At 41.4% G+C, this 27663-nt stretch overlaps 1 protein-coding gene across 2 annotated transcripts; it reads right to left on the bottom strand.

Annotated features, from left to right (window-relative positions):
• Positions 1–113: 113 nt before the first annotated feature.
• Positions 114–27337, bottom strand: KLF5 (KLF transcription factor 5). 2 transcript variants are annotated; one of them, XM_050333734.1, is made up of 4 exons: positions 27301–27337; positions 15298–16168; positions 14114–14173; positions 114–2090 (listed from the first exon to the last, which is right to left on the bottom strand). In XM_050333734.1, exons 2-4 carry the CDS (start codon positions 16154–16156, stop codon positions 1912–1914), a joined length of 1098 nt encoding a protein of 365 aa, XP_050189691.1. In that variant the 5' UTR covers positions 16157–16168; positions 27301–27337; the 3' UTR covers positions 114–1911. The 2 variants fall into 2 exon arrangements, with proteins under 2 accessions (XP_050189691.1, XP_050189690.1); XM_050333733.1 differs by lacking the exon at positions 27301–27337 and adding an exon at positions 18049–18276.
• Between the last annotated feature and the right edge of the window lie 326 nt (positions 27338–27663).

Raw genomic sequence — 27663 nt, 5'->3', positions numbered from 1 at the left:
ACTCTTTGCTTAATATTGCCATGATTTCCAGCTCCCACTGCAAAAACACAGAACTTTCATTGTCAGGAGCTAGAGAGAGCATATGCACGCACACACACACACACACATTAGGCACTTTGTTTTATTTTGCAAAAAAAAAAAAAAGAGTCTTTATATATAAACCATTTCATTCTCTCTCAAAACATTCTACAACTATACAGCTGTTTGCTCCATCATTTGCATAGGAAATACCACAATACAAAAATAAGGTAGGGGGGAGGCAAAAGAAGCAAAACAGCAACCAATTTATGCATGTGTTTCCACGTATAAACATTTGAAGCCTTACAAAATTATTTACATCATTTGTCAACTATTTACATTAAGAGCAACATTTCTAACTATAACAAACAAAACTATAATTTATCAAGTATATGTAAAATTGTCTTAAAAAAAAAAGAGTCTATCATATACCACAAATAAATAAAGACAAATAACAGTTTTAACAAAGCTAGGTTTTCCTGCAAGACCCTTTTTTGGTATTTTGATTGTCTCTTCTAGGCTTTGGTTGACAGCTTAATATTACGGCTTGTGAAGTTCAGACACTTACTACATTTGTTTGGTTTTCTCCTGTTGTCTGGCCAAATCCTACCTGGTCTAACCTCATCTTTGGCCCTTCATCTACTATTTCAAGGCTGAGCACGGTGGATCAAAGTCACTGTTAGCAAAAAAGGGCATAATTTCTTTGACTTCAGTGGAGTTTCAGCTACTGTTGTCAGCAGTAAATTTTCCCCTGCGTATGTCGATCTGAACAGTGGATTAACTAAACTGCACTGTAATTTTAAACAAAACTACTGTATCCTTTACCTCCTAGTAAATTACATGCAATATCCACATCAAACTAGATCATACTGGTGCTGAACCAGCTTAACATGTCTGTGTATGGAAACTGCATCCTAAATCCTTCTTTCTAAAGTGATACTAACTTTAGCTTATAGTAAGAGGTTTAACATCCTGTGTTCATTTTAACTATCCCCGTTATTTCAGCTTCCAACATTGACTTTACAGTTCATTCTGCTTGTTTCGCCCTTTTAAGCAATTTGAAAACAAAATCCTGCTTTGAATATTCAGTGCACACCATTGAGTTTAACAGGTACAAAAGATCTGAAAGGCTTAGCTCAGTTCTCTTAAGAAAAATGAAGCTAAGTTGGTTCTGTTTTGAGAGGTATATAAGTAACTTTTTTTCATAAATGTGCCGTGTTATCAAATGTAAAACAACTGCTTTTTTCAGATGTTTCTTAGAAAACTTTTGTAATAAACCTAAAAAAGCTGATCTGCATATTTACAAAATCTTTGTCATAGCAAACATGCAACACACAGAACAAAGTGTTTTGTTCTATGGCTGTTTATGAATTTTTCTATGTATTTTATATCCACAGAACTGCTTAACATTAAAAAAAAAAAAACAAACAAAAAACAAAAAACCAACAAAACACATGTACTTAATATGTCCAGTAAAAACCTGACAGATTACAGTTTATGGCTTTTCCACTGTGTGCATTCATCTGCATCCTCTCATTAATTTGTTTACCAAACACTGTCACCATAATGACAGTGCTTTGGTCAAAACACCGCAAGAGGAAAAAATATGTATAAAGCTGCAATGTGTTGAGATATAATACTTGTAAAGAGATGAACCTGCTGACTAAAGCCATATACATTATGAAAGCAAACAAATGACCAAACGCTCCGGTATTGTGATACAGTGTCTTCCCTTTTTCCGCATAAATATACAAAATATACATTTCCAGTTTCTTTTGAGATTTCTTTTGAATGGATAACCCATACTCAAAAATTAAACTGATTTCAGTTGTGTGTTGAGAGTCAATAGGAAATTGCATAGATACAAAACAGCCTCAACGACAAGTCCAGCTTTTAGTTCTGATGCCTCTTCATGTGGAGAGCCAGGTGATCGGAGCGGGAGAAGCTGCGATTGCAGACGGCGCACTGGAAGGGCTTTGCCCCCGTGTGCTTCCTGTAGTGGCGCGTTAGTTCATCCGAGCGAGCGAACCTCCAGTCGCAGCCTTCCCATGTGCACTTGTATGGTTTCTCACCTGAAAGAGAGCACAGAGAAGCGAAACTGTCAGCCATCACTCTTTAGCAAAGAAAACTGATGCGAGATTACGCTGAATAGCGCTGCTCTTCCGTTTGAAGACATAAATTACAAACAAGGAGCTGATGCTTCCTAGTTATTTGCAGCTCTATTCATCAGGCCCCAAGTAAGCAGCCCCTTTGTTTTTTTCAGCAAATTTTGTTCTTGAAAGTGTGGATTTTATACCTCAATAAAATGTAAGAAACTTTCAAACATGCAAATTAGAGACAGTTATGGTATGGAAATGCAGAGCTAAGAAGACTGCACGAGACCGAAATACATTCATTTACGCTCACTCCAGTATGAGGGGGAGTAGGAGAAAAAAGCCGTCTCACGTGATAATCTAGCCAAGTTTGTAACTTATACTTGCACCTTTGAAAAATGGATAAGTTATATTATACAGAGCTTTTTTAAGAGGTCTGAAATGGGAAGGAAGACTTCTACGAAGATTCTTTGTAGTGTGCAGATCTGTTCAAGAGTTTCTGATGTGTGAAGAAAGGGGCACAGTGTGTTACAAACACAATGAGGATAGTATTTTCTAAAATGTTACAAGCAATAAAAACTTACAGTATCCCGCTCAGGGCTAGCTATATATAGGAAAAGGTACCTACAAGTTCAAAGCACCCATTTTCAGAATGAAATGTCTACAGTAAGGTGCTTAAATAGCCATATTTTAGAGGTGGAAAGTGCTTGTTGTTTCTAGCAGTCTGTACTGATGTAGGGGGAACATGGCACCTCTGAAAACTCACTGTGTTACAGCAGCTCTGAATGCACCTTCAAAATATCCACCTAGGCTTGAATACACTGGCCCAAGCACCTCAAATGTTTGCATTCATCCATTTTAGAACTATAAACACAGTATTTTAAGCATGCCTACAATTTACAGGTGTTTGCTGAAATGGGAGAAATATAAAGTCACAAAGCCATGATGACTTCTGTGGCAGCAGCTTCATCTGGAGCAGAAATACACCCAAGCCCAGCATTCCAAAAAAAGCCTTTCTAACCTCTTCTACCTCTCCACTGGTCTCAGACCTTTACCCTCACAGTCTCAACCCTATTGCACTGTTGAGTGCCTCCTACTTTTCCATTTTTACCATCATACAAGCACGTGGAAAAAAGAGAGAAGCCAGTATCCTGCAATCTAACTGTTTACTCTGCATAAGCTAAGCACACCATCTGAGAAACTCTAAAGCATTAGTTCAAAGGCACTTATTTATCATGCAGATGAAATTATGAAAATGTTTCTGTCTGGGAGTTTCTACTGCTTCTTCCGATTAACCTGCAACTTTTTATCTACTACTGAGTGCAAAATCAGCCCTTTGCTCACAAGGGGTATGTGGCTTCATGTTAGCAGCGTCACAACCAGAACCAGACCTCTACAAGAAAAACTAACCACCCAACCACCTCTTTGCAAAAACAGTAACTAGGATTTATTGAAATGATGGTGGAAATTTAACATCCCTTAAGAAAAACAGGAGCCTGGCATTACCTCTCACAGAATTTGTAATTATTTGGTGGATCGCAAAGCAGAACACAAATCATCACAGATTTCTGTCATAGCTGAAGTTACTCTGAATAAATTCTGATGCTGATTGAAGACTGAATGGTCTATCATATAGAATTATTTTTTGCTCTGTGCAACACACACTTTATGCTAAAATACAGACTTCATTCAAACCCAGTTTGTAAAGCTTTTCTAACACCAGAGAAGCCAGGTAACACCTTTGGTCTTCACAGCAGAATGACAGGAAAGGTCCCTATTCAGCGAGGGATCTTTTGCACTATATACACTGATTATTTTAACTGCTTTTTTAAAAGAGTCTTTTACAGACTCTTTTGCTGATCATTAAGCACAGCACCAGGGAGATCTTCTGAGAACATTTTGTGTTAAAACACACATGCACACACAGAGGTTACACAAAAGCATTACTCCTGCATTTGAAGCACCTTAACTTAAAGCCAGTGTATTTCTTTCTTTTTCTCAATCCTTTCTCTTTTCTCCCTATTAGCTTTAAACTCTTCTTTAAAAGTCTTCACTTAAAACTGCCAACCTTATACTTGCTGCTGAACTCCCAGTCTTGTGACCCTGCCCCCCTTCACTGCCCAGGGAGAGCATATCCATAGTTAGGCCTCTACCTACTCCGAATGTTTGCTCTTACATTTTGCAGAATTACACAAGGAATGACAGAAAAGGTAAAGAGGGCAGGGAAATAGCACCAGTTAACGAAAGCCTAGGAATATCCAGACCAGACTGGAATGGGGACCCAGAGATTAAAATCTCTTTACAAGCCTGGCACCAAGGAGATATGAAGTACGTGCAACTTTCACCAAGTGTTGGACTACACTGCACTGAAAAAGCAGCCTCAGAGTTGTCCTGTGTAGATGGTACCTGACCCTGTCAGAGTACAAACAGAAAAAGAAGCTGCCCTCCGTTAAAACTTTTCCTCACGTGCGAGCAGTGCCAGCAGCGATACGAAGGCTCCTGGCACGCGAACTGCCAGCAGTCGGGGCAGCAGTGAACCCTGTACCTTGCTGGGTGCCACAGCGTCCAAGCCAACGTCGAGCCCAGCAACCAGAGACTCCATCAAACTCCAGGGCACTCAACTTCGTAGAGACACTATCTCGGCACTTACTGCACTGTCACGGTCACTTCGGTGGCAGCCACAGCCAGAACCCTCCCGGGCGACAGCGCTGCTCAGGGGAAAAGCTACACGCGGAACAGCACCGCTCCTCCCTGCCGGCAGACTGCTGCAGACCTGAGCTAAACCAAGCACGGCTCAGGGGATGGATGAGCAGAGGGGAACAAGCTGCTGCCTTACACAGATTGTTTTAACAGTGTTACTTTTATAAATTGGAAAGTAAGGCCAGAATGCTGCTTTTAACCCCTGCTTTGGCCAATAGCGAGAACTGGAAAATGTATTTTTAGTGCCAGTGTAGAGGCCCAGATTATTTTGAATAAATCCTAGGGGTAAAATACTGAATATCTATGTTTGTAATGCTAGTTTCCGTTGGAAAGTTCTATTTAAGAACTGAATCAATTTCAAATGTTTTCCTTTCGGGCAAGGAGGAAGCAAGGGTAAGAAAAAGTAGGTGGAGATTATTTTCACTCCTTTAGAGCAAGCAGAAGAACAACTAGCTGGTAGTATTTTCTCTCTCTCAACCTATACACATGCTTTTTGTCATCTAGCAGAAATAAGAAACTGGTTTAAGTTCCTGCAAGTGAGGGAAAAAGTTCCTCACATTACGTATTTTCTGAAGTGATCCTACTTCTTTGCTACGCTGACTTTAAAGCTCTGAGAAATCTGGGTTGAAGATTTATTTTTTTAAAAAGCAGGTATATACAACAAGGGACACTGAACCCTTTATCCGCTATTTTCGTTGGCTACATAGTAATGTAAGATTTGTTTACTTTAATGATTGTGCGAAATACAGTAGCTGTAAAGTTTTAGAAATATTTGGTTTTCCTCCAGCAATTTAGGGCTTCTATAGGGTGTTAAACCAAGAATGCCACTGGTCATCAAATATGAAGGCAGTACACGTCTCGGTTACTGGAACACGATCACGGTATCAAACAGATATTTCACTGTAAAAGCAAGAAAACAGCTAACTCCTCCACTTCAGGGGAGCTTCCACGGGATTTGTTAGAATGTCAACACTGTTCAACTAAAACACCATGAAGGAAGCTGGTACCGATTTCCAGCCAAATAGCACACTCCAACCCTTTCTTCCCTAGCCAGAAATATTATACGCAGCACTTCTGGGAAACAGAACTGCTTTCCTTTAAATTATACTTCAACAGGATAGGGATTTCATAAGTTTAATTGGATTTCTGCATAACCTCCGTCCAGTATCACTGATTTAAAATATTTTGCTAGGCTTATACATCACAAAATATATTTTTAAGTTCTCGAGCTCTTAATATGTATCCACTCTCCAGTTTAAAAGAAATACATTTGTGGAGCATGAGAAAGAGACTTGTACTTGACCATAGAAATTTCAAGCTCTAATGTTTAGTTTGGAAGCTCTTCTACAGAAAGCACCTACCAAGAGATAAGGGAGCTTAACCTGAAAGGAGACTATTTTCCTTGCAATGTGCCCGTTACAAAAAATTATTTACAATGCTATGAGACTGCAAGGATGTCAAAAAGATGTTTAGATATCTACATGTACCATGCTAACCTAATCAGCCACTTCAACAGATAAAATTTCCTCAAGTAGATACCCAAGGTTCGGGTTTCTTATCAATACCACAAGAGAGTGGTCTGGACTAGTAAACACATTTGTGTTGCCTCTTCTCCCTTTAATTTATCTTCTTGTGATTTAGCCATGTCAAAATGCACCAACTGCTTTCCGAACATTAATTCCAGTGGCTGGCAGTGACACTGACGGCCATGCTCATTTGGGTAAGGCACGGTGCCACCAGTGCGGGGGTGACAGTCATTTCGAAGACACCCTCTATCTTCAACATGCACCCTTTGTTCAAGAACATGTTTCTGTTTAAAATTCTGTTTGGAAAAAAACAAGTCACTTCCATTATTGATGAATTTCCCCATCAAGACAAGTTTTATGACTTTATTTCTGCAATTCACTGCTAGGATGGGTTTCTTTAAATATAAAGCTGTAAACAGCAACGGTTGGATTTTCAAACATAAAGTTAGGTAACTCTATTGGTATGCAGAAATCCAAATACAGGTATTGCACCAGCCAACGCCTGAAACTTCACTTGTTTGCTATCAGAAATTTTTGTCAGAACAGCGAGTTTGGAGCTTCCTTGACGAGCAAAAAGTAGCATGCTTTTCAAAGACTCCCAAAAGACAATACCTGATTACATCTTGTAAGAAAGTACCAAGTCAACCCCCCTCCACCAGTCTTTCCATTTTAATATCACTTGTGTTTATTATGGAACTATTTCTAGTGGCAAGTGTCCGGTCTTAAAAAGTTTTCAACTACGTGTGATAAAAAGGCAGCAGGGAAAAGCAGAAGTTTCCGCACCATAACTGCACCAGTTAGGTACATAACCTTTATCATGTTCAGTTTCAAACCAGATTATTAAAATATCTTTATGCTGTCTCAAAGCTTTCCAGTGAATTTGTTGTCAAATTTTTCACATGTGAACATCAGTCGTCTTAATTCCCTGACATGCTATAGCCTTAAATTTTTAGAAAAAAAAATAAGAACAAATGAAATGTTTTTTTCTGTTTTAGTTCACTTGAAATGGTGTTTCTCTAGCTCAGAGCACCACAGTTTTAAACTCTGGTCTCTTCCAAGCTGACTGGACTGGAAAGTAGTTACTTGGGTGTATGTCTGCACTCGTTCAGATGTGTTTTGCTCCCAATATTTAGTTAAAATCAGACCTTCCTTCTGCCATTGACTAAGTGCTGCAGTCGTCGTTAAAAGCAGCTCCTGGGTTTGTATTTGTGTTGTGGGGTGTTTTTTTTTTGAGAAAGAATAGAAAGTTGAAGTTTCAAAATAAATAATCTCTCGGTTGTTTAAAAGTTCTTAAGTTCACTAAAATTCTCAGTTGTCCAAGAGTCCTGGCAGCACACAAGGTACGTCCATCTTATTTTGTGAGTGACAAAGCAAATTAGGTCCTAGAAGTATCCATCCCATCAATGATATGAATTAGCAGCATATGCTGCACATTTTAAAACGTGACAAAGCCTAGCATAGTAATGGCTGGAGTGTGACCATTAGGTACAACTTCACAATGAAACAGTATTTTGAGGAATTTTGTAACAGAGAGCTATTGAGCCCTCAAAGTCCAATCACGGAATTTGTACTTGATAAATTCACGGACTTGATAAATCAAGAATGAACAGGAATAAAAGTTAACTGACTGGTGAGCAAAGAGGACAGTGAAAAGAACTGTACATCATCTACTTTCTGACCAGAGAGGAGTTACCTTCTCAGGGCTCCCACCACTCTAGAAGCACATTTATTTTGCTCAGTGTTGTCTTATGCATTTCAAGGATTACTGGGGAATCTTGACTGGTCTGTGCAATGGTTTATTTTCTTTCTGGTGTAACATTCTGTCTTAACAGAGGTGGTCTCTCTTCAAAGAGATATGCAAACAAAGAGGAAAAGAATTTTTTTAAAGTAGGTTTATAAGAAATCCGTGCCATCTGGGTGCATGGCTGTGTCTACACATCCTGTGCCGAAGAACACATTACCTAACCTACACCTGTGGTACAAGAACAGCTCTTTAGCTCTCTTACCAGTAACACTGGCTTTTGTACAGTCAGATAAGAGGTGCTCCTAAAATGGAATTTATTAAACATGTACTGTAGACTTCCAGATTTCCATCTACTGTATGCACACAGACACAGAAAAAAAAATTAAAAATTAAAGCAAAACATAAAAGCTATTTTAACTCAAAGCGAAGCACTGTACACTTGCCAAAATCAAAGGTTTTAATATGTCCTTAATCAGAGTTGTTAGAGATCACTGAATATAAATAATGCAGCCTGACAGGACAGGAATGCTGCTACCAAGATACTCAGACTAAACTAGGACATTACTCAAATGTTTCTAATCTTTCACCAATGGGAGGTGCAGGTCATCTAACAAACAACGAGCAACACACTACTCCGGCTGGAACCAGGAGTCAATCATCCCAGTCAAGCTCAGAAATTAATTACAATAAGGAATGTCTGATCAAATAATGGAAAGTTTTAATCACTGGCAATTGCTGTGAATCTTGGGACTATATTAGCCTATGGAGGGCGGTCTCAAAATGAACTATATTTAAAGTCAGTCTCTTAGGTCAACAGTTTCCTTATCAGGAATCAAATATCCTGGAACTGAAGTTTAATCCTCTCAGGGAGCAATTGACAGAAACAACAGTTTTTTTAAGCTTTCATGCTTAGAGGGACTTTCTAAGCTTTTAATCAAAAAGAAAATATTAGGCTTTTCTTTTCAGTATCTAAAATCTGAATACGCCTCACCTGATACCCTAGAATTTAATTCCTGATTCACAAAAATTGTACGTTGATGTGAATGACCAGTAATATTTAATTAAAATATAGATTTAGGTTGCTAAGATTTCACCTTCTTTTGAGCAACACATTCTAACACTTCTCATTTAGCTTATGACTACGGATAAAGAACCAGATCAATTAATCCCAAGGTCTGCAATTGTTCACAAAGTGTTTGGAAAAAAAAAAAGCACTATTTTCCCTTAAATTGTGGTTTGCACAGGAAAATAATGTACTTCCATTTCTCACACAGGCGACTAATGGATTTAGAAGAATTCATAAATAAAAGATACTAACATACTCTTCGGCATTGTCTAGCAACACTGCACTTTAATGCACTTTGTCAATAGTTTTATTTAACTCTCTTCCACTTTTCCTTATGGTCTATATCAATGATGGCATTTACTGACAGCTTCTTAAAGTATAATCTCTGCAACTGACTCATCTAACTGGTCAAAGAAGCGGGGTCTGCACAGAAATATTACTTAATAGCTGTTTTCACGATGCAAAGATTTTTCCAGGATGAGGTTTGCTATATGCATAGACAGCTGCAATCATGAGCAAGGCAGAGTCTTTTGGGGCCTCCATTTCAAATTTGTGCACCCTGAGTGAAATCCCTCACCAGAGTCTCAGGATGATTTGAGCTGATACATGTTTTCACAAGGTGCTTTTCTTCCAGCAGGAGTCAAACTACTACCTGTTTTCCCTTCTCAACAATAGGCATCCTGAATTCCTGGGCAATTCTATATGGCACCACCTTTAACAAGTGTCCCTATAGAGTACCAAGTCCTAGGGACTGCTCAAGTCTACTGCACACAACTGGTTCTAATTCTGATGTACCATCAGTCTAATTTTGGATCTGTCGAGGCAGAGATCTAAAATAAAATAAAACGTTTAACACCTTGAGGAACTGCACAAGTCAGCAGCTGTTCCATGCCTATATAAACATTTGAAATAACTAGGGACAGTGGAAGTATTTTGAGTGCATCTCATTTAGAGAAATGCCATTTCTCTTGAGTTATCTCGGCTTCCACTTCCCATCACTAAATCCAAACTAGATCTATAGATAGAGATGAAATAGTTCTGCAGTTAATGCTAGAAACTATTAATGGCAAGCCCATCATGTGATCAGAGAACATGCCTGTACAAAGACTCTGTATACAGAAAACCAATATGCAGCTGGAAAATGTCCTCAATGTGCGTGCCTTGATGTGTTCAAAACAATGACAGATTTTCCTCTTAAAAACATACACAATTCTGAAGTGTGCAGCTGTTCACAGAAATAATAATTAAAAAAACCATGGAGCCAGTAGTTCTGCAGTGTTACAGGTAGGGTATTCCCGGTACCCACGTATCAAACACTTAATTTCCACAATCCAATCTTTAACATGTAAAGAAATCTAAAAGGATAAGTTGTAGAGCCACTGTTGATGAATGATCACTTGATATATATATTTATATACTCAGATGCCAGAAAAGGAACTGAATGAAGTTTATCTTCTATACACAAGTAACTGCTTTTCATTGATATTTGGCACATTTTATTAAGTTGGACATACAGGTGTTATGCCAAAGGTTTAAGGTGGTTTTACTGCTGAAAAGCCTGTGATAAAGGTACAACTCCCTCACACATTTTATACCACAGTTGCACAATGCCGGGCATGAAAAGAAACTTGTTCCATGACAAACAGGTAAAGTTATTTTAAAAGGAAGTGTTTTAAGGTATTACAATGTACCAGACACCTGCATGGAAACGGACAGAGAGCGTTACACATCTTTTCAACATTTGAATCTTTGTTCATATTCTGGTTTGGGGTTATGAGCTTATGAACTAAAATCTACTTCATCATTTACAAATGCTAAAGCATTACATAGAGAAATAACGTGTGCCTGCCTCTGCAACCAGTACAAATACATTACCCCAGCTTAGCTCTTAATGGGAATACTGGATTCCTAATCAACAGCAAGAGTCCAGAGTAATTACATTAAATCAGCATAACTATATTAGCTTATACCACCTGACTTGGTCTAAGGTAAACACCTTGGGAACACTTAAGAAGAAAAATGTATGGGATTTTCCTCTTGCCCATTTCCTATAGTTTTATTTAAATGTACCTCATAAAGTCTGACAGTGTGTTCATATCTCAACTAAAAAAGAAAAGACTACAGCCTACATTCCACCTATCAAAAAATAACATTTCCCTTAGCTTTGTTCTCAAAGAACATCCACTAAACCCAGGGAAAGCCTTTCAGAAGGGAAAGGCTGCTAAATAAATACCGTGAAAAGGCTGAGATTTTCCAATACAAAAGGAAAACCATAAGGTCTGTCTTGACTTTTAATGGCAGACAACCTTTGCTGCAGGCTCTTTTATTTTAAGATGACAGATTGCTGAGAAGGGTGGGGACTGATTGGGATGAGAAAGAGACTACAGCCAATTTTAAAAGGTATTGTTAAGAAACTAAGAATAAAGAGAGAACAACTTCAGTGGTCCATGATTACTAAAGAACGGGTTTAGCCAGATAAACAGGTCTGCTATCCCTGAAGGGATTTGAAAGAATATCACACACAACTTTATTAAAATGGATTACGTGACATTTGCTTTAGACTTTGAAGGTAAAAGCTTCACAGAAGTCCTTTAAAAAAAATTTAAACTAAAAAAAAATTAAAAAAAAATAAAATAAAAACTTACTACTGCTGTATGAATTCACAGTTCAGGGGAATGGGATGCACAGAGGCGCACGCCCTAATTTAGCTCTCGGCACTGAGTCCATTGGAGATCAATAGTGAGATTCCCTTGCACTCCTGGGGGAGCCGAGCAATTTCTCAGGTTTCTCTGAGTTTACACCCCTTTACTTTAACATTCATTAATCGATTTAATATTAAGTCCGAGATCTGGCTCTTAATACACACTTCAACCATATGTTAAGGCAGAGATCAGAATCAGTGCTGAAAATCTTCAATTATGAAGTGAATATTCAAGAGAGTTAAACTAATCCAAACTCTGAAATATTGCAGGTAAAAGGATACGGACTTACATTCCTGCATGTAATGCATGCTTTAGACAGTTTATCCCTTCATTCACCTCCCCAGAAGACCCTTTGTATTACAGACCTGCTTAAATTCACTAGATTTTTATCTACAACAACATTCTTGTTTCCATGAATACATCGGTTCCTTTGACCTTTGCACATTTATTCACATTTCTAGGTAAAAAAGTGAAGGCAACAATAAACATTAGTGACCCTAAGCAATATATGTTAGCAACATGAGATGTATTTCTATGCACATAAGTATTAACTTTGTAAACCCTAATGTCGTTACTACTCAAGGTACAAAAAAGATATAAATTGATTTAAAAAAAGAAAAAGCATCCATTTCAAATGCTGACTACGTAGTGCTAATTTTTAGACTAAAAAAAGCTTTGTTTTTATTTCTCTTTCTAGCTATTATATAATAGTAAACGAGATACTTAAATCTGGTATTTAGTTCCTGGCTGAAGTGCATAAGTGGAAATTGCACACTCTTAAATTTACAGATTATTTATTAAAGGGGGTTTCTACTCTCCGAGACTACTCAGATTTACATCCTCATGAAAATATTCCTTTCTTACTAAACTTACTGCTAATGAGTGATTATATATAAAAGGTACTTTTAACAGCGTTTGCATTTAGCCTGTTACTAATGCAAAGCAATAAACTTTGTACAGTTGCTTTTGATTTTTCACTGTGACTGCAACACAGGTAACTTTCGTTTATCAAAACAAAATTTCCTTAGTAACATTTAGCCTGGAGATACTCAATTTCTGTACGATAATCTAACGATCCATTCTAAATAGCTGCCGAACAGAAAGCCTTGTTTCCATAGAGATACTGAAACATTTTGTTAAGATCACAGCTCACGACAAGTTTTGTTTTGACTTTTGGTTTAAACTTACTCCTTACTAGAATGGCACAGCCATCGCGCTGACAGCCTGCTTCAATAACAAAATTGCTTTAACTGTGATTCGTGTTTTGCTCTGATTCCAGGTCCACACAAAAAAACCAGGCTCATACTCGGTTTTAAAAACAGGAGCTGCAGCCCTCTCATTTGATTTGATACTTTTCAGTGATTTGGCATGAGCGGTTCTGTCCTAAGATCCTGCCAAAGAACTGTACTAATTTCCGATCTGCTGGTGTTGAGTTCTTCTCCCTGTTTCCCTCTTTCCTTCTCCCTGCCTCAGCAGGTGAATGCTTAGGAAGAGCACCTAGGGCAATTCCACCTCCCAACCACTGTCCTCTGCACGCACGGCTCCTGCACCTACGCACAAGCAACACCATCCCCAGCTCCGCTCCACGCGGGCCTGAGAACGGGGACTGCCTCTGTACCTGCGGGTGGAGTTTGATCAAGGTACAAAAACCAAGTGTGACTCACTGACACTTTTAATTGTCTCCATTTTAATGTCATTCACTGACAAAAAAAAATAAAATTGATGTTGTTGCTTTTTTTAAGTAAGTATGTATAACCACTTGTCTTTCAAAAAAGTCATACAACACAGTTAATGCCAAGGACAGAGTAAATGGACATATCTTGGGAGTTTTCACGATGTTCCTGAAAAATTCTAAGATTAAAGAATTATAAAAGGTCAAGAGAAAAACCCAAACCAGAAAATTCCATCTAGTTAGATAAATCTTTAAAAGAACACGTTAACTATGCTTAATTCATTATTCAAGGGAGAAAAAGCCTATTTTTTAACATGTTAATGGCATTTTAGATTGAAAAGGTACCTTTCCATCTGCTTTTTTCTCAGCTATTGTAAGTTCTGTGTTATAAGAGGTTTAGCAAAACTGCATTAGTAAAATCAATTTTTCTTTCCATTGACCAATCCCTAAATATTTCTTAACTGAACTTCCAGTTTGTACCCATAGCACTCTAGAGAAAATACGGAGGAGATGGCAGACCAAACATGCTTACTTTCTCAGAAAATGTGTCAGCCATGAAAGAACAAGAGACAGTGAGAGAGGGAGTACATACCTGTGTGAGTTCTCAGGTGTGCTTTTAAGTGAGAAGACTTTGTATAAACTTTTGTGCAGCCTAAAACAAAACAAAAAAGGAGAGAGGTTTCAGTAGGTAGAAGAGGAACACTTCACATTACATTTAAACTTCCTCACTCAGTGTTGGGGTACTATCTGGACACATTTAAGTTTGCTACCTTCTGGCATCGTCTTTTGTCATTTAGAAGTAAAATTTTACATAGGAAGTTCCTAGGGATATGCTGCTTTACATAGAAAAACCACGTATGTTTCTGGCAGATTTACTGCTTTGTAATGTAGTATAGACCAAGAGCTGCTACAATCTATGTACAGTAACGCCTGCTACATAAGTTACCAACTCAGTAGAGGGTTTCATCTTTTAAAAATTTCAGAGAGGACTTGATCAAGCCCAGCTCGGTGTCACTGCCACCCGGGGCTCAGCATAACTCTTCCACCAAGCACTTATCACGCTGCACACCGAATGGGTGCTACGCCACCCAGAGTTATGTTGCTCAAGGGGGAGAGCAACCAGGAGCAGCAATTTCTCTCTGCACTACAATGGGTGTGAACATCTCGTATCTGGGATCACATACTACATGGAGGCACAGTCTACAGTCAGGTCCCTCTTCCCCTTCAGTGTAGGAGAGGGAGAGGTTGAAGACAATCCACCTGTGGGTAATTTTCAGAGATGGTTTTAATGGATTTATGAGAGCAGCTGAATCTCCTGTTCATAGCAGAGAAAATACAGCCATGGCCTTGGCTATTGGGAGCCGAAGTGATTCTTTCAGCGCCAGAAGATTCAAACTGAGCTGTACTGTGTTGGACAAACTGAGTCTCTGCTCACTGGAAGAGTGAGCGCAGGAGATGCATAGTCCCACTGACTTACATTAGCAAAGGCCATAATTTTTTTATTTTCTATAGAGTAAAAATTTTGTAACATGGTAAAATGAGCTCAGTTGCTTAAGAGAACGACAAATGAACTGAAGAAAACAGTCTATATTATTTAAAGAATGTGAAAATGTCCCACTAAAAACAACAAAGAAGAGAAATTCTACTTTGACACGAAACTGTTTGATTCTCCCTGGGTGTAAACTACAGCTAAAGAAAAACCACCTATACCTCATCCATGATTATTCACACTTTTATTATTGTAAGGGCTGGGATTTTGTGGCACAGATTGCTTACCAGGATAGTCACAGTAGTGGATACGTCTTTTCTCCAAATCTGGGTTACTTCTCCTGTTGTATCTGACCGGTTGAATATTCTGGGGGGTTATGGGCAGAGTCGCTGGTAAGTTCGGATTGTGAATCGCCAACTTAGAAGCTATAGTTGCGGCGTATGATGGAGGGGGGGTTAAATTCTGCAGCATCTCTGCTTGTCTGTCTGGGCTTCCAGGTTCTGAGCTTGGGGGCGAAGGAGGGAAGTAAGTGGCCTGCTGCTGCAGAAACTGGTTTGGCATAGTGTAGCTACAGGGGGGGATGCCCTGGAACTGTTTCATTGCAGTCTGTGGAACAGCCGAGGAGAGCGTGTTAAGGCCCGCCATGGCTGATGGCATGGAGACATTGTTTAGAGAGTCCATCACGGCTGCCTGAGAAGTAGTGTTGGGCATATCTAAATCCGGTGAGCTCAAGAGCTGATACAGCTGGCCTTGCTGGGGTGTGACAGAAAGATGAACATCTGGAGTAGGAAGCTCCTGCTTGATGAAAATGTTGTTCACATCAGGAGTCTGGTGGGAGCTGAAGATGCTGGTAAATTCGGGGAGGGCCTGAGTGGGAGTAGGGGCAGGGGCAGTAGTTTCATTTTGGTGACTGAAGATGGTGACCGGCTCTGTCTTGATGTGGGTTACACAGGGTCGCTGAGATTTGTACAGCCCAGTTCTCAGATGGCTAATGTCAGGGAGGAAGACGTTCATGTTGATGCTGTAAGGCAACCCTTCGCTGTCAGTGAAAAACTGGTCTACAACCGAGGCACTGTCTCTTCTGTATTTCTTATGTTCAGGGATGACAGGAACAGGTGGGAGCTGAGGTGCCAGGTACTTCTCCATTTCGCATCTTGTCTACAAAGAAAAAACAGACCATAATCCACATGATTTGTTACCAACCAAGAAAGATGATGGCATGCAAGTCATGTGAGGCTTTGCAAATAAAAGGCAATACTGTTCATCCAGCCGCAAGACACCTACAGAGGAAGTTATGAATGCTCACACTAATGAAAACCTGCCTTTTATAATCGCATGCTGATCAACATCATCAAGGACAAGGAGATAAAGTCATGGCATAAGTCATTCACACATTAAGATCGATCTGATGTTTCAGCATACACAATCTTTTCATCTTTTATGCCTACAAGATAGCACGAGGCACAGAAGTGACAGGCGCTGTGCCTAATCTGCAGATCTCCTGCTATGGAATTCACTGCTCGAGCAGGGTGACTGCCTATCTGTTTCACCCGCTTGTCTTTGAAATGCTAACTCTAAAAGCCGCATCCTCAGTTGGCTATTTGAATGCTAATACTTCAAATAACGCTTATATATATATATTTATCTATATTCTACACTTCCAGGATTTTTCATCCTTAAAAGAACAGTACTTGACTAGAAATACGACACCAAAGTGTAAAATTATTAATCATACTGAATAACAAGAAGACGGGTTGACTGCATCAGAGTACTCTTTGTGTAAAGTGTCTCCAGGACTACATTTAAACCAGTAATAATCTATGCAGTGTATAATTGGCTAATAGCATGATAAACATGTCCCGATCCATGCCTCAGTCCTCGGAGAGCTCTTTAATTACTGGAAAATCATTCTCTTAGCGCAGTGGTGCGAGGGAATCCGTGGGTGGCTGGAGCCCTATACATTACTGGTGTACAGTCATCGGCAAAACATTTATCACGCACTCTCCAATGGGCAAATGCTACATTCCCCCCTGCCCTGTCAAGAGAGCGCTCATACCAGACCCGTTTAGCACCCCGCAAGAGAAAGCAGCTGACAAACAGCAACTCTGCCCGAAAGTGGATTTTAGGACCTTTCTTCAAAGACCCCCAGTAAACACCACAAACAAACGGAGCCGCCTTCCCGACCCTTTGATCTGGATCTGCCCCGACATGCCAGACTACTTTTTCTAGCTCTTGTTTACGAGCCGAGGGTAGCGCGCTTTGAAGCCGTGAGTTATTTACTCGTTGAGGAAGACATCACCGAAACGCAGCGCCCGACAGCCCGCTGCGGCACCAGGGGCTCCCGCCGGCCCGGAGGGCGCGGGTGTCCCACAGGGGCGCGGGGAGCCGCCCCTGGAACCGGCACCGGCCGCGGGCTGGAGCCCGGCTGCGGTTGGCGCCTTCCCGCTTTTAGCTCCTCCAGCTGTTTGCCTGTGGATCCGTTCCCAAACAGCCTCCTGGGACAGACAGAAAATCCCGGGAAGTCCCCCCCTTAGCCGGTGTGTCGTGTGCTCTCGCCCCCCACCCCCCCTTTCCGAACATGACTCCGTGCGTGGGCGAGGAGGACAGGCGGCCGCTCTAATTCTGCCGCCGGGCAAGTGCGAAGGCAGCAGCTGTAGCTTTCAACACACCCGCGGGGGCAGCCCCGCTCCCCCCGTCCGCCCCGGGACGGCCCGCGGATCCCGCGCCCCGCCTCAGCCCCGGCGGCCGCGCACAGCTCCGCCGGCGGGAACGCCGCAGCTCTCCCGCTCCGCACGGGCGGCGAGGCCGCTGCCCCGCACACGCACGCACGCCATACACACACCCATACACACACCCTGCCGCTGCCGCCGCAGCCCCGCACTTCAGTGTCCGCCGCCTCGCCCCGCGGCCCGGCCCCACCCAGTCCCGCCCGCCCCCTCCGCAGCGGTCGCTGCCGCCCGGACGAGGCGCGATGGTCGGTGGGCTGTGCGGGGACCCAGCGCCCACCGCCGGGCTGGGAGGGGGTGCCCGCAGCCTACCTGCACCATCTCCTCCGCCGGCAGGGTCGCGCCGCCGCCCCCGCCGCCGCCGCCCGCTGGGTGCTGCTGCGGCTGCTGGGGCGGCGGCGGCTGCTGCTTCAGGTCCTCCCCGGGGAAGATCGCTGCCTCCCGGGCGCCCAGCACGGGCTTGAGCTGCGCGAACACCGGCTCCTCGGGCTGCTGCACGGGCCCCAGGCGGGCGCTCATGGTTAGCACCCTGGTGGCCATGAGGCTGGCGGCGGGCGCGGCGCGGACGGTGTGCCCGCCCCGGCACAGGGCGAGTGACCCGCGGGCGGCTCCGGGCGGGCGGCGGCTGTTGGTGCGCTCAGTGCTCAGGAGCCCCAGCCCAGAGCGCATCCACTCCGCTGTCGTCAGTGCCTCCGCCTGTACCTGGCCACGGGTATCTACCCGGTGACACACGCCCGCCTCTATTTCACCCTACTCCACCCCCGGCCCCCCCTACACCCCACCCAGACCGGCGAAGGGGGCCGGCCCTGCCGCCCGCCCTGCCTACGGGGAGCGCGGGCAGCTCCTCCCCGCCGCCCGGCCCGGCCCGGCCCGGCCCGATCCGGCCCTGCCCCGCAGCGGCGGCACCGGCGAGCGCGGTGGCTCCGGCGCGGAGCGGTCCCGGTCCCGGTCCCGACCCTGACCCAGGCCCGGAGCCGACCCCAGCGGTATCGCCCGGGCAGCAGCCAGGGAGCGGTGCCTGGCGCACGGTGCTCGGGCAGGGGCGGCGGGCGCGGCGCTCGCCGCGGAGTGGGAGCGGGTGTTCAGCAAGTGCGGCGGTCCGCCGAGGCCCCTCTCGTGCTTTCACTGTTATTTATAGTCTTGTAAAGAAGCTCTGCTAATGTGGGCACTTTAAAACAACCGTCTTGTCCTACCTTTCATCTTCGAAAGGGCTTTAAAGGCAGTCATTCAGATTTATTATTTTTTGTCCCGAAGGCAACTCGTACTCGAAACCTGCTGCTAATAAATTTCAGCGCTGCAATGTACATCCCCCCTACGATGTGCAAATGCTGGTTTTCAGTGTATTACAGAAATAGCGCAGATAAGAAGGGAGACAGGTAGAGGAAAAGAGGTAGCGACGATTGTCTCGTCTCTTCTCCCCCCTTGGATGAGGCAAGTTTCTGTTTACTTGTTTTGAGGTGTGGTTTCGACGCAAAGCATATTTCCTCGTAGACACAGGACGGTGAGCTAAGCTCCCGCATGTTTCGCTGAAGGAAGAGAAAGAGGAGCGTCGCTGTCCTTTCGTGCAACACCGGCGGGCTCACGTCGTATGGGAAAAGTACAGCATGTAGTGGAGCCTTGGGAAAAAAACTTTCCACCTTTATTCTGGCCCTGCCAGCTCTGCACTCTCAGTTTGCAGGGAGAGAGTCTGTGAATCCATAGACATGTTGACAACCTCCCCCTTCCCGCATTTATCCCCTATCACTTACAGACAAAGCTCTTTTTTAAAAACGTAAAAAAGGATTTTTTTCTCGTCAACCTGGCACTCCTCCTCTTTGTAGCCCAGTCCACAGCGAGTAGGATGTCTCAGAGTCTGCATGCAGACAACTAATTACAGAAGCAGGAAAGAGCTCAGCATAACATTTCTTTACACAAACTGTCTGTTTAGCAATACGTAGCCGCTCGATGCTTGTTATTACTAACGCAGGTCCGGCTACTCCCGTCAGCGTAGCATTTAAAGCCGTGCAGGCTAATTTCCATCAACTAACACTAACATGTATTTGCATTTAGACAATGCAACTTCAGTGTCGTTTTCTGAACACTCATGGCTGGCATTTCTTTCCTCACTCAAGCCTATAAACAGGTGTTTTAACCAACAGATTTTTAAATCGTCTTGTTTTTGTATGAATGCCCTTCTCATAACCCTAGTTATACTAGGGCTATACTTCAAACTACAGTTTTTTAATGCCCGTCATGTCGTCTGTGTTAAGCCAGTTAGGCTTCAAAGTACGGTTTTGACCCTCTGAAAGGACAAGTTTAGTATAAACTGCTTTCTAACGCTTTAAAAATGCAAAACTAGCAATACTACACTAGGCTGTCTGGAAACTAATTCTTCTAGGTGAGGCACAACATAGGGTTAGATAGGATCTGATAAGTGCATATACCAATAACTTTCGGACATTTCTGTGAATTATGTGGCTGTAGTAACTGAAATGTTTCTGAGACTTTCATACTTTAATCGCATGTTTTCCCTCCATCTCCTTAAGTGAATGATAAAGAGGTAATTTCAAAATTATGAGTTTTTTTGTTTTGCTTTGTTCTATATGTGTACATTGTTAAAGGGCCTGCTATAGTAAATGCTTTAGCAGGTTAATTAAAATGATATCACTGAGTAAAGCTCTGTGTACACTTTAAACATCTTCAAAACCATCTCTGAATGTGTCTTAACAGATAAATAAATCCAGTCTCATCACCATGTTTTTGTGCTAATGATGGGCCGGGTCCTACACTCTTTTGTCAAGCAACAATCAAATGGAAGATTACTAAAGACTATATAATTTTTAAAGGATGATATTTTATTTTGACATTTCTACTGTCACTAACAATGAAACAGGTTGACTCTTTTTTCTACTCAGGTTCACTGCTTATCTGACCTACACAGTGCTGCACTATTTATCTTACAGATAGTCTAAATGCACTTTTAGATGTAGACAGAAAAATTATTTGATACTCCATTTTAAGAATTTCCATTGTTACTAGATTTTATACTTTTGAACAAATCATTATTATTTACAAATTTAAAGTCAGTAATAAGCTGCCAACTAATATAATCTCTTAAATTAAATTGAAATAAGAATTTGTTCAGAATTAATAGTCAGGAAAAAAAAGAGTTTACAACTATAAGAATTTTTGACTTTTTCTGCTTCTTCACTGATTTTGCAGACAGAAGTGAATTTACACCTTAATAGGCAAATTTGCAGCAGAAAAACAAGTAAGCTCTTTTCAACCCAGCTCAGTCCTGTTTGTGTAAGTAAGACTTCTGGCAGACACATTCAGGAATTACAGTAAGTGGTCATTCCTCTGCAACACAATTCCCTGAGCATCTTATAAAAATAACAGCTCAAGGTCTGTAGTTACTGTCCTGCAGAGCAAAAAAAGGAGAAATAAAGTCTTGAGTGGTAAGCACCTAGAGCTAGGTATGTGAAAGACACCTTTCAGTGTCCACGGTCACTGGTAAGAGAACTGCAACCCTCTGCACTCAAAAGAACATTACCAGGTTCAGGGGAAAAGGGTTAAACTTTCTGAAACTATGTGAATGCTGCAGGTTCTGAGCGGGCAAAGATCCAGGCTTTCTGAATGAATGTAGACTCAATTACTTTGAACTCTCTTGTTCTGTACATTCCTATTCGCTTAGTAGTGCTATACCCATTAGGGGAGACAGGAGAAAACAAGAACAAATGTCAAGTCCCAGGCGGTCGGGAGCTTGGCAGTGGAGGAGCCTTGTGGGAGTGGGGTTTGGGAGCAAAGGAGTTTGGTGGAGGGGCAGGATGGAGACAGGCTCCCTGGTTTCTCATCTCCTCCACCAGACACACCTCTTAAGGAAAGGTACTTGTGTCCCACTATCCTGGTGGGAGGAGTAGGGCCAGAGTTGATGGGGACCTGCACGTGTGTTGTTTGGAGGGGTAGGGAAGGAGTGGAAAGACATGGACAAGTTGTTTCATAATGATGAGGTGAGGGAAAACTGAGGTCCTCAGCTGAACTAAGCCAGGCTTGAAAGCCACAGGAAGATCTCTGATAATAATTTCAGGAGCTTTTAGCACATTCAGAAGCCTGTTCTGAGTTAGAAAATACCCACCTTATTTTTTCACATAAACTTACTAGAGAAGTGGAAATTAACTTTCTTCTTGCAAAATAGTAGCTGTCTGTACTTTTGGCCACTCATTAGACTCCATCTCCTCAAGGGAAGAAATGGTTTCTCTTTTTACTTCTGACTTTCAAAAGAGAGCTAGTACAATTCTTTTACTTTAAGAAAGTCATTATTTTTCTCATTCTAACTTTCCACTGGAGACAGGATTGCACTAGCCACAAGGTACCATCTTAACTCATGACAGGCTTTGCGAATGCCACTTGCGCTATATAATACAGCACCACCACAACGAGGAATGTAGCAGGGTGACTTTCTGTTAAAGTGAATGTGGGAAATCATGAAATGACAGTCTATTGCTGTGTATCTTTATCTGTTGCTGTTTCAGGATTAATTTACAGAGGTGTTCCCTTTGCTTATGAAAGGCAAGCCGGGTTCCCATTTTTCGTTTTACTTTACCAGAAATACTGTGATAGACTACATGGAGAAAAGGATATTCCTACTGAAATAACAAATGGCACACCCCCAATTATTTCAGCCTGGTATTTTGAGGAAAAACACATTTCATCTGGACTTCTTTCCCCTCTTAAGGTTTCAGTAGTCATCCCGTTCCACCTTTCTGCTCTAGTGTGCAAAGCATCACAATCAGGAAAGTACCTGTAGTTCCCCTTGGACAAGGCTTTGTTGTGAAGCATGTACCAAAGGTGAGATTTCATTTTGCCAAAGCCCCCTGTATACCCTAGAGGACAGTTGCGTCAAACCTTCCTCTTTCCAGTGTAGTTCCTCAGGTTTTCTTTGCTGTACTGCTGGGAATGAAGTGTGTACCTTCCTGAACCATCTTGGCATTTTTGTTAATGGAATTGGACTGGTAGATCTGGTCAGGTAGAAACCTCAACAGAGTGACTCAAGCATTAGAGAACATTTTTTTAGAATCTAAAGAAAAAAACACTGCAAAAGAAATGGTCATCCTACAGGCCCAGGGAGAGTCACCATTGCAAAACCCGGTACAGACTTTGTAAAATGAGAGGTGTGTGCAAAGTTCTCTTTTGCACAGGTAAAAATTAAGCAAAACTTTTAAAGTTATATTTGAAGTTTGCTAAGATTGCTACAAATGCTCAGATGCAGTTGTACTTGTGGTTTGTTTTTATCCTTTAGCTAAACATATTTTCCTTGTGCTGTAAGGTGAGTAAGTTAGAATAGCAGTGAAGGTTTGTGACAACTAAATGAAGGTATGTAAACTTACCCACAAACAGCCTTTGAAAAATCTTTTTGCAGCAACAGGTAAAGATCCTACCATGTCTGCATTTTCTGTGTTTTGACCTGAGTCAGTCTGCACTGTATTAAAGCCTAATTACAGATTAATTATATAAATCTGTCTATGCAGAGATCTGTTCAAGTATTTTCCCTCAAGTTTAACTTGAGCATGTGTGTATACACTTGCATGCATCAGTCTGATTTGCTATTTATCAAGGCCAGTGCTGACTTGGCGGAACAGATGTTTCAAGATGGAAACTTCAACTGCTCATTACTTGAATTCTTGGATTAAGAATCATCAACCTGTCTGGAGCAAACAAGACATCTTACTCAGTAGCTGAACCCAATCTTTAGTCAGATATTAAAGAGTCTTAACTTTAGGTAAGAGCCTCATATTCCCAGGTTTCAGGTACATTTCAAATATTTTTGGCCCATCTGAGAAGAAAAAATACAGAAAAATATTTTCTTGTTACCGGTTCCATTTTTTTGACCTCTGTAGGTTTAATGTGTATCTGAACTGGAGGCTGTTTATTACAACAGACCTTTTTGAGAACAACAGGTCACTGACTCAGTTTTAGGAGATGAGTCTTTCCTATATTTTCATCTGTTGTCATACTGCTGCTCGGCTCGGACTTGTTGCGTGGTAGGGCCAGAAATGACAGTGACATGTTCCTTAAGCGTGCCATTTAATTATTTATGTACTATTAGAGCAGATGGAAATCTCTACACGTGGAGCAATTAGACAAGATTAATTAAAATACATACTTAGAAAATAACATTCTCAATTTTTGGAAAGATGATTTGCCCGTCACTTGGAAGTTTGGTGGGAACCACCACCATTCTATTTTTCCACCTCCCCCGTCCAACACGGCGACCTGCCCACTTTATAAAAGCAAATGGTGTTGGCAATGCTTGTTAGCAGTAGGTGGTCTTATGCTGATGTTTTAACTGCTTGAATATATGAGACAAACCCATGTTCTTTACTACTAAAGAAAGCATTTTTTGGCTCCAGAATGTTTATGCTGAGAATCCGTTAATAAACGCTAACTGTAAAGCCACCATAATTGCGTATTTTGGCTGAAATCTCCTGATTAGAGAAATAATGTAGTAGAGAGTCCTTTGGGTCTCATGAAATCCTGGTCTCTCAGGTGGGAGATGAGCCTTTGCAGGCCTGGATGTGCCAGAGGAATGGTCTGGCTGGACAAGCTAGGAGGACATTAAAGCAATGGCATGCTACTGGCTTAACAGTCACTGGGAGCATAATGAGGTAGGGCAATGAATGCTCCTTTGGAACTAAATCTTGATGTTGAGAGCAAAATAATTAAGGGATGTGGTTAGAAAAAAATTCCTGCACTTCTTATGCTGTGTTCTTTCAAGTAGGGGAAGAAAGGATAAGCTCCTTAATCAACTGGCTACAAGTTGCACAAAGATGATCCTGGGGCCTTTAGAGCCTAATATCTGCAGGGTACAGTGTGCTGCTTACTGCAATCCTGGGAGCAGTGCAGAGACCCTGACAGACCGCTTTGGCTGTCCAGAGAAGCTAATGAGCTTGTGTGGCTAATGTTCCCTGTGGGACCTGAACTGCCCCATTCAGAGCAAGTGTAGAAAACTAAATTTCAGGGTGTCGTGTAGCTATACCCTTAGTGGTGAAGCAGGAGAGCTCATGCTAGTAGCGCTAGTGTCTTCATAATTCCTAAAACTAAGCTATATCTCTGTCCTCAAATGGACTTGCATCCAGCATAGGTGAATTCTGCATTAGACAAAACAGAAATAAATAGTAGTGTGAGTGAGGTGAGTACAGTTCTCAAAGTCTAAATCCCACAGAAGTCAAAACACCTCTTCTTGACAAGAACGACCTCTTTCCTTCTGCCTCCTTAGAGGGCACTTTGTAAAGCAGTTATAATTATAGGCACTCAACAGCTGGGAAAAGAACTAGTAACAGCAAATATAACTTTGATGGCAGTGATTATGGAAAAATAATATGGAGGAAGAAAGATGCCTCTAAGAAGTCAGTGACCTGCATTGAAAAGATAATCTAAAAGAAGTCCATGAAATGTATTAAGAACTCTAACAATTGTCTGGTTTTAGATAAAAGATGTAGGACTGTTGATACACAAGGAGAAAAAACATGCTAAATATTCCTGTGCTGCACTTGGGGAAAGAGGAGGAAATATATTTGTATCACATAATGACAAACTACATTTCAACAGTAATTCAAGAGCATATTAAAACAGCCACTATTTATGGTCTTAGATGAATATGTCTGGATAACCTCACACCAAGAATTTTAAAAGAGATGGTCAGTGAATTTTCAAGATTGATATTTAGTAATTGTTTGAATATTAGACATGTTCCAGAAGACTGTTAAGAAAGCTAGAGTTAGAACCAATACTTAGAAAATGTAAATGAAATTATGTAATTATAAAGTTGCACTGGACATTAATTTGAGCAGCTTAATGTGAACACTCAGTGTGGGAATTTATTAAAATAGAAAGATAATATAATTTCACTCTTTATATGCTTATGAAAAACAAGACTTTGTTGAAGTAACTTTGAATAAAGTTGGTCACAAAAGATAACAGAGTTTATGCAAAACACATTTTTGCAAAGTGTGTTATTGGATTCAGCTCATCATTTTTGACTAAAATTCCTGAATGACAAGTCTCAACTTTTTTTCAAATGGAATATTGCCAGGTTGGTGTATAAGGCCTCATGAGGGGGGGATTGGTTTTTAACAACAAGCTACGTACCAACATAACAGTTGATCAATTTTATTGAGGAGATTAAGTGTGGGGGAGAAATAAATAATGAAGGTGGGAATTCTGTCTACTGAAACAACAAATCCCTACATTCCTTGGCATGTGGGATGCTTCTAAAACTTTACATCTTCCAGTATAGATATAGAAGAAGACATGAAAAGGTTAATGGCTTAAGTATGGCTAGTTAGCTAGATTCCTCAAATGGCCAAAAAGATGAAAATCTTAGATGCCTAAATACGTAAAGTGAACCTCATAGAGCTGTTATACTGTAACTGGCACTGGTGAGGGTGTTTCACTGAAATGCTCAATCTTTTTCAGCATCCACTGTTCAAGAGGGGGTGAAATCACTCCCTCACACTTAGCTGTTGAGCCTGCATGCACTTCTAGTGTTTGTTGAACTATTCGGTGTGTAGGCAGAGGAGAGAGCTGGGTCTCAAGATGGAGGCAGGCACTACTCCCCTTGGAACACCATAATTCTGGATGGAACATGCAGTAAACTGAGGGGCTCATTTTAACAGTGCAGTTTTCAGTCTTTCTTACTTATGCTCCTCTGCTACTTATGCCTCCTCCCTTTATTTTTTAATAAAAATAAATAATAATTTAAAAAAATACACGCTTAAAACTTATGTGCAGTATAGATGCCCAAATAGAGAAGGAACTGTGAAAATGGATTCTTTGACTTGTCAGATAAAGATCTACCAAGACTGGAGGTTGATTGACTGGAGTTAAATCTAGACAATTTCAATGTTGGTCAGTCTGCCACAGTGAGGTTGCTTGACTATCACTGCTTGTGGTCTGAGGGATCTTTTTTTTAGCGTTTGAGAATCACACAGAAGGAGCCTACAGAACACTGTTGGCATGCGCACCATAGCCCAAGAATTCCTAATTAAAGTGAATTTGTTGCTCCATTTTTGCTGTTGCGCACCCCAATTCCATGATCTGTGCAGAGGAGTCACCCCAGCTCAAAGGAGCACAAAGAATTAGTTAGCATCTCCTGTCTGTCCAAACATTATACCCTTGGGGAGAAAAAAAACCCCAACAACCAGAAGGAACCAGCCCTTATGCTATCAGAAACAGCTGCAGCAGCAGCAAAAGTATGATTTTCAGTCAGTCAGAGGACATTAAAATTACTACAAGGTTCTCACATGCTTAATAATAAGGGTAATAACTCATGTGACCATTACCATTTTTCAACATATCTTGGTAACTTGACTGACATTTTTTGAAGAAAAAGGAAGTTTAGGAACAAACAAATAATTTCAAAAAAATCTCAATAGCCAGTACTGATTTTCTATGCATCTGCCTCAAGACTAATTGAGGTGTGACCTCCAGTGAAGGCACATTGAACATCTTTAAATAAGTGAGCTGAATAACTGGATGTCACTTGTCAGGAGGTATAACAGCAAAGTAGAGATTACAAAAACATACCTCAGGTTGCAGTAGAAGGGTGAGCCAGGAGTTTGAAAGGTGCTTCCCAAGAAAACTTATGAATGTGTACTTGATTTTTCATCCCAGTCATTCCATAGAAGAGGAGTGTTATTTTGTGATGAGAATGTCTAAAATCCTGATCATCAAAAATCCAGAAGTTAGAGAATGTATTTGGACTCACTAGGGAAGCTAAAAACTCATCGTAGCATCTGTTGTGTTTAGTGGCCATCACAAGCTGACTAGTAAGAAAGGTGAATGAACCAAATGCTACCAACCTCAAAGACTTCAGTGTTCTACGACAAGGAAGCTGATCAACCTTGATAAAATGTGGCTGCACAAGTCCCATCTCCTGTTCACTTGGGG

Source organism: Myiozetetes cayanensis, unplaced genomic scaffold (assembly GCF_022539395.1).
Source record: "Myiozetetes cayanensis isolate MyiCay16 unplaced genomic scaffold, myiCay2020 scf5-8, whole genome shotgun sequence".
NCBI classification, from domain to species: Eukaryota; Metazoa; Chordata; class Aves; order Passeriformes; family Tyrannidae; genus Myiozetetes; species Myiozetetes cayanensis.
This window is presented reverse-complemented; position numbering and strand designations above follow the sequence as displayed.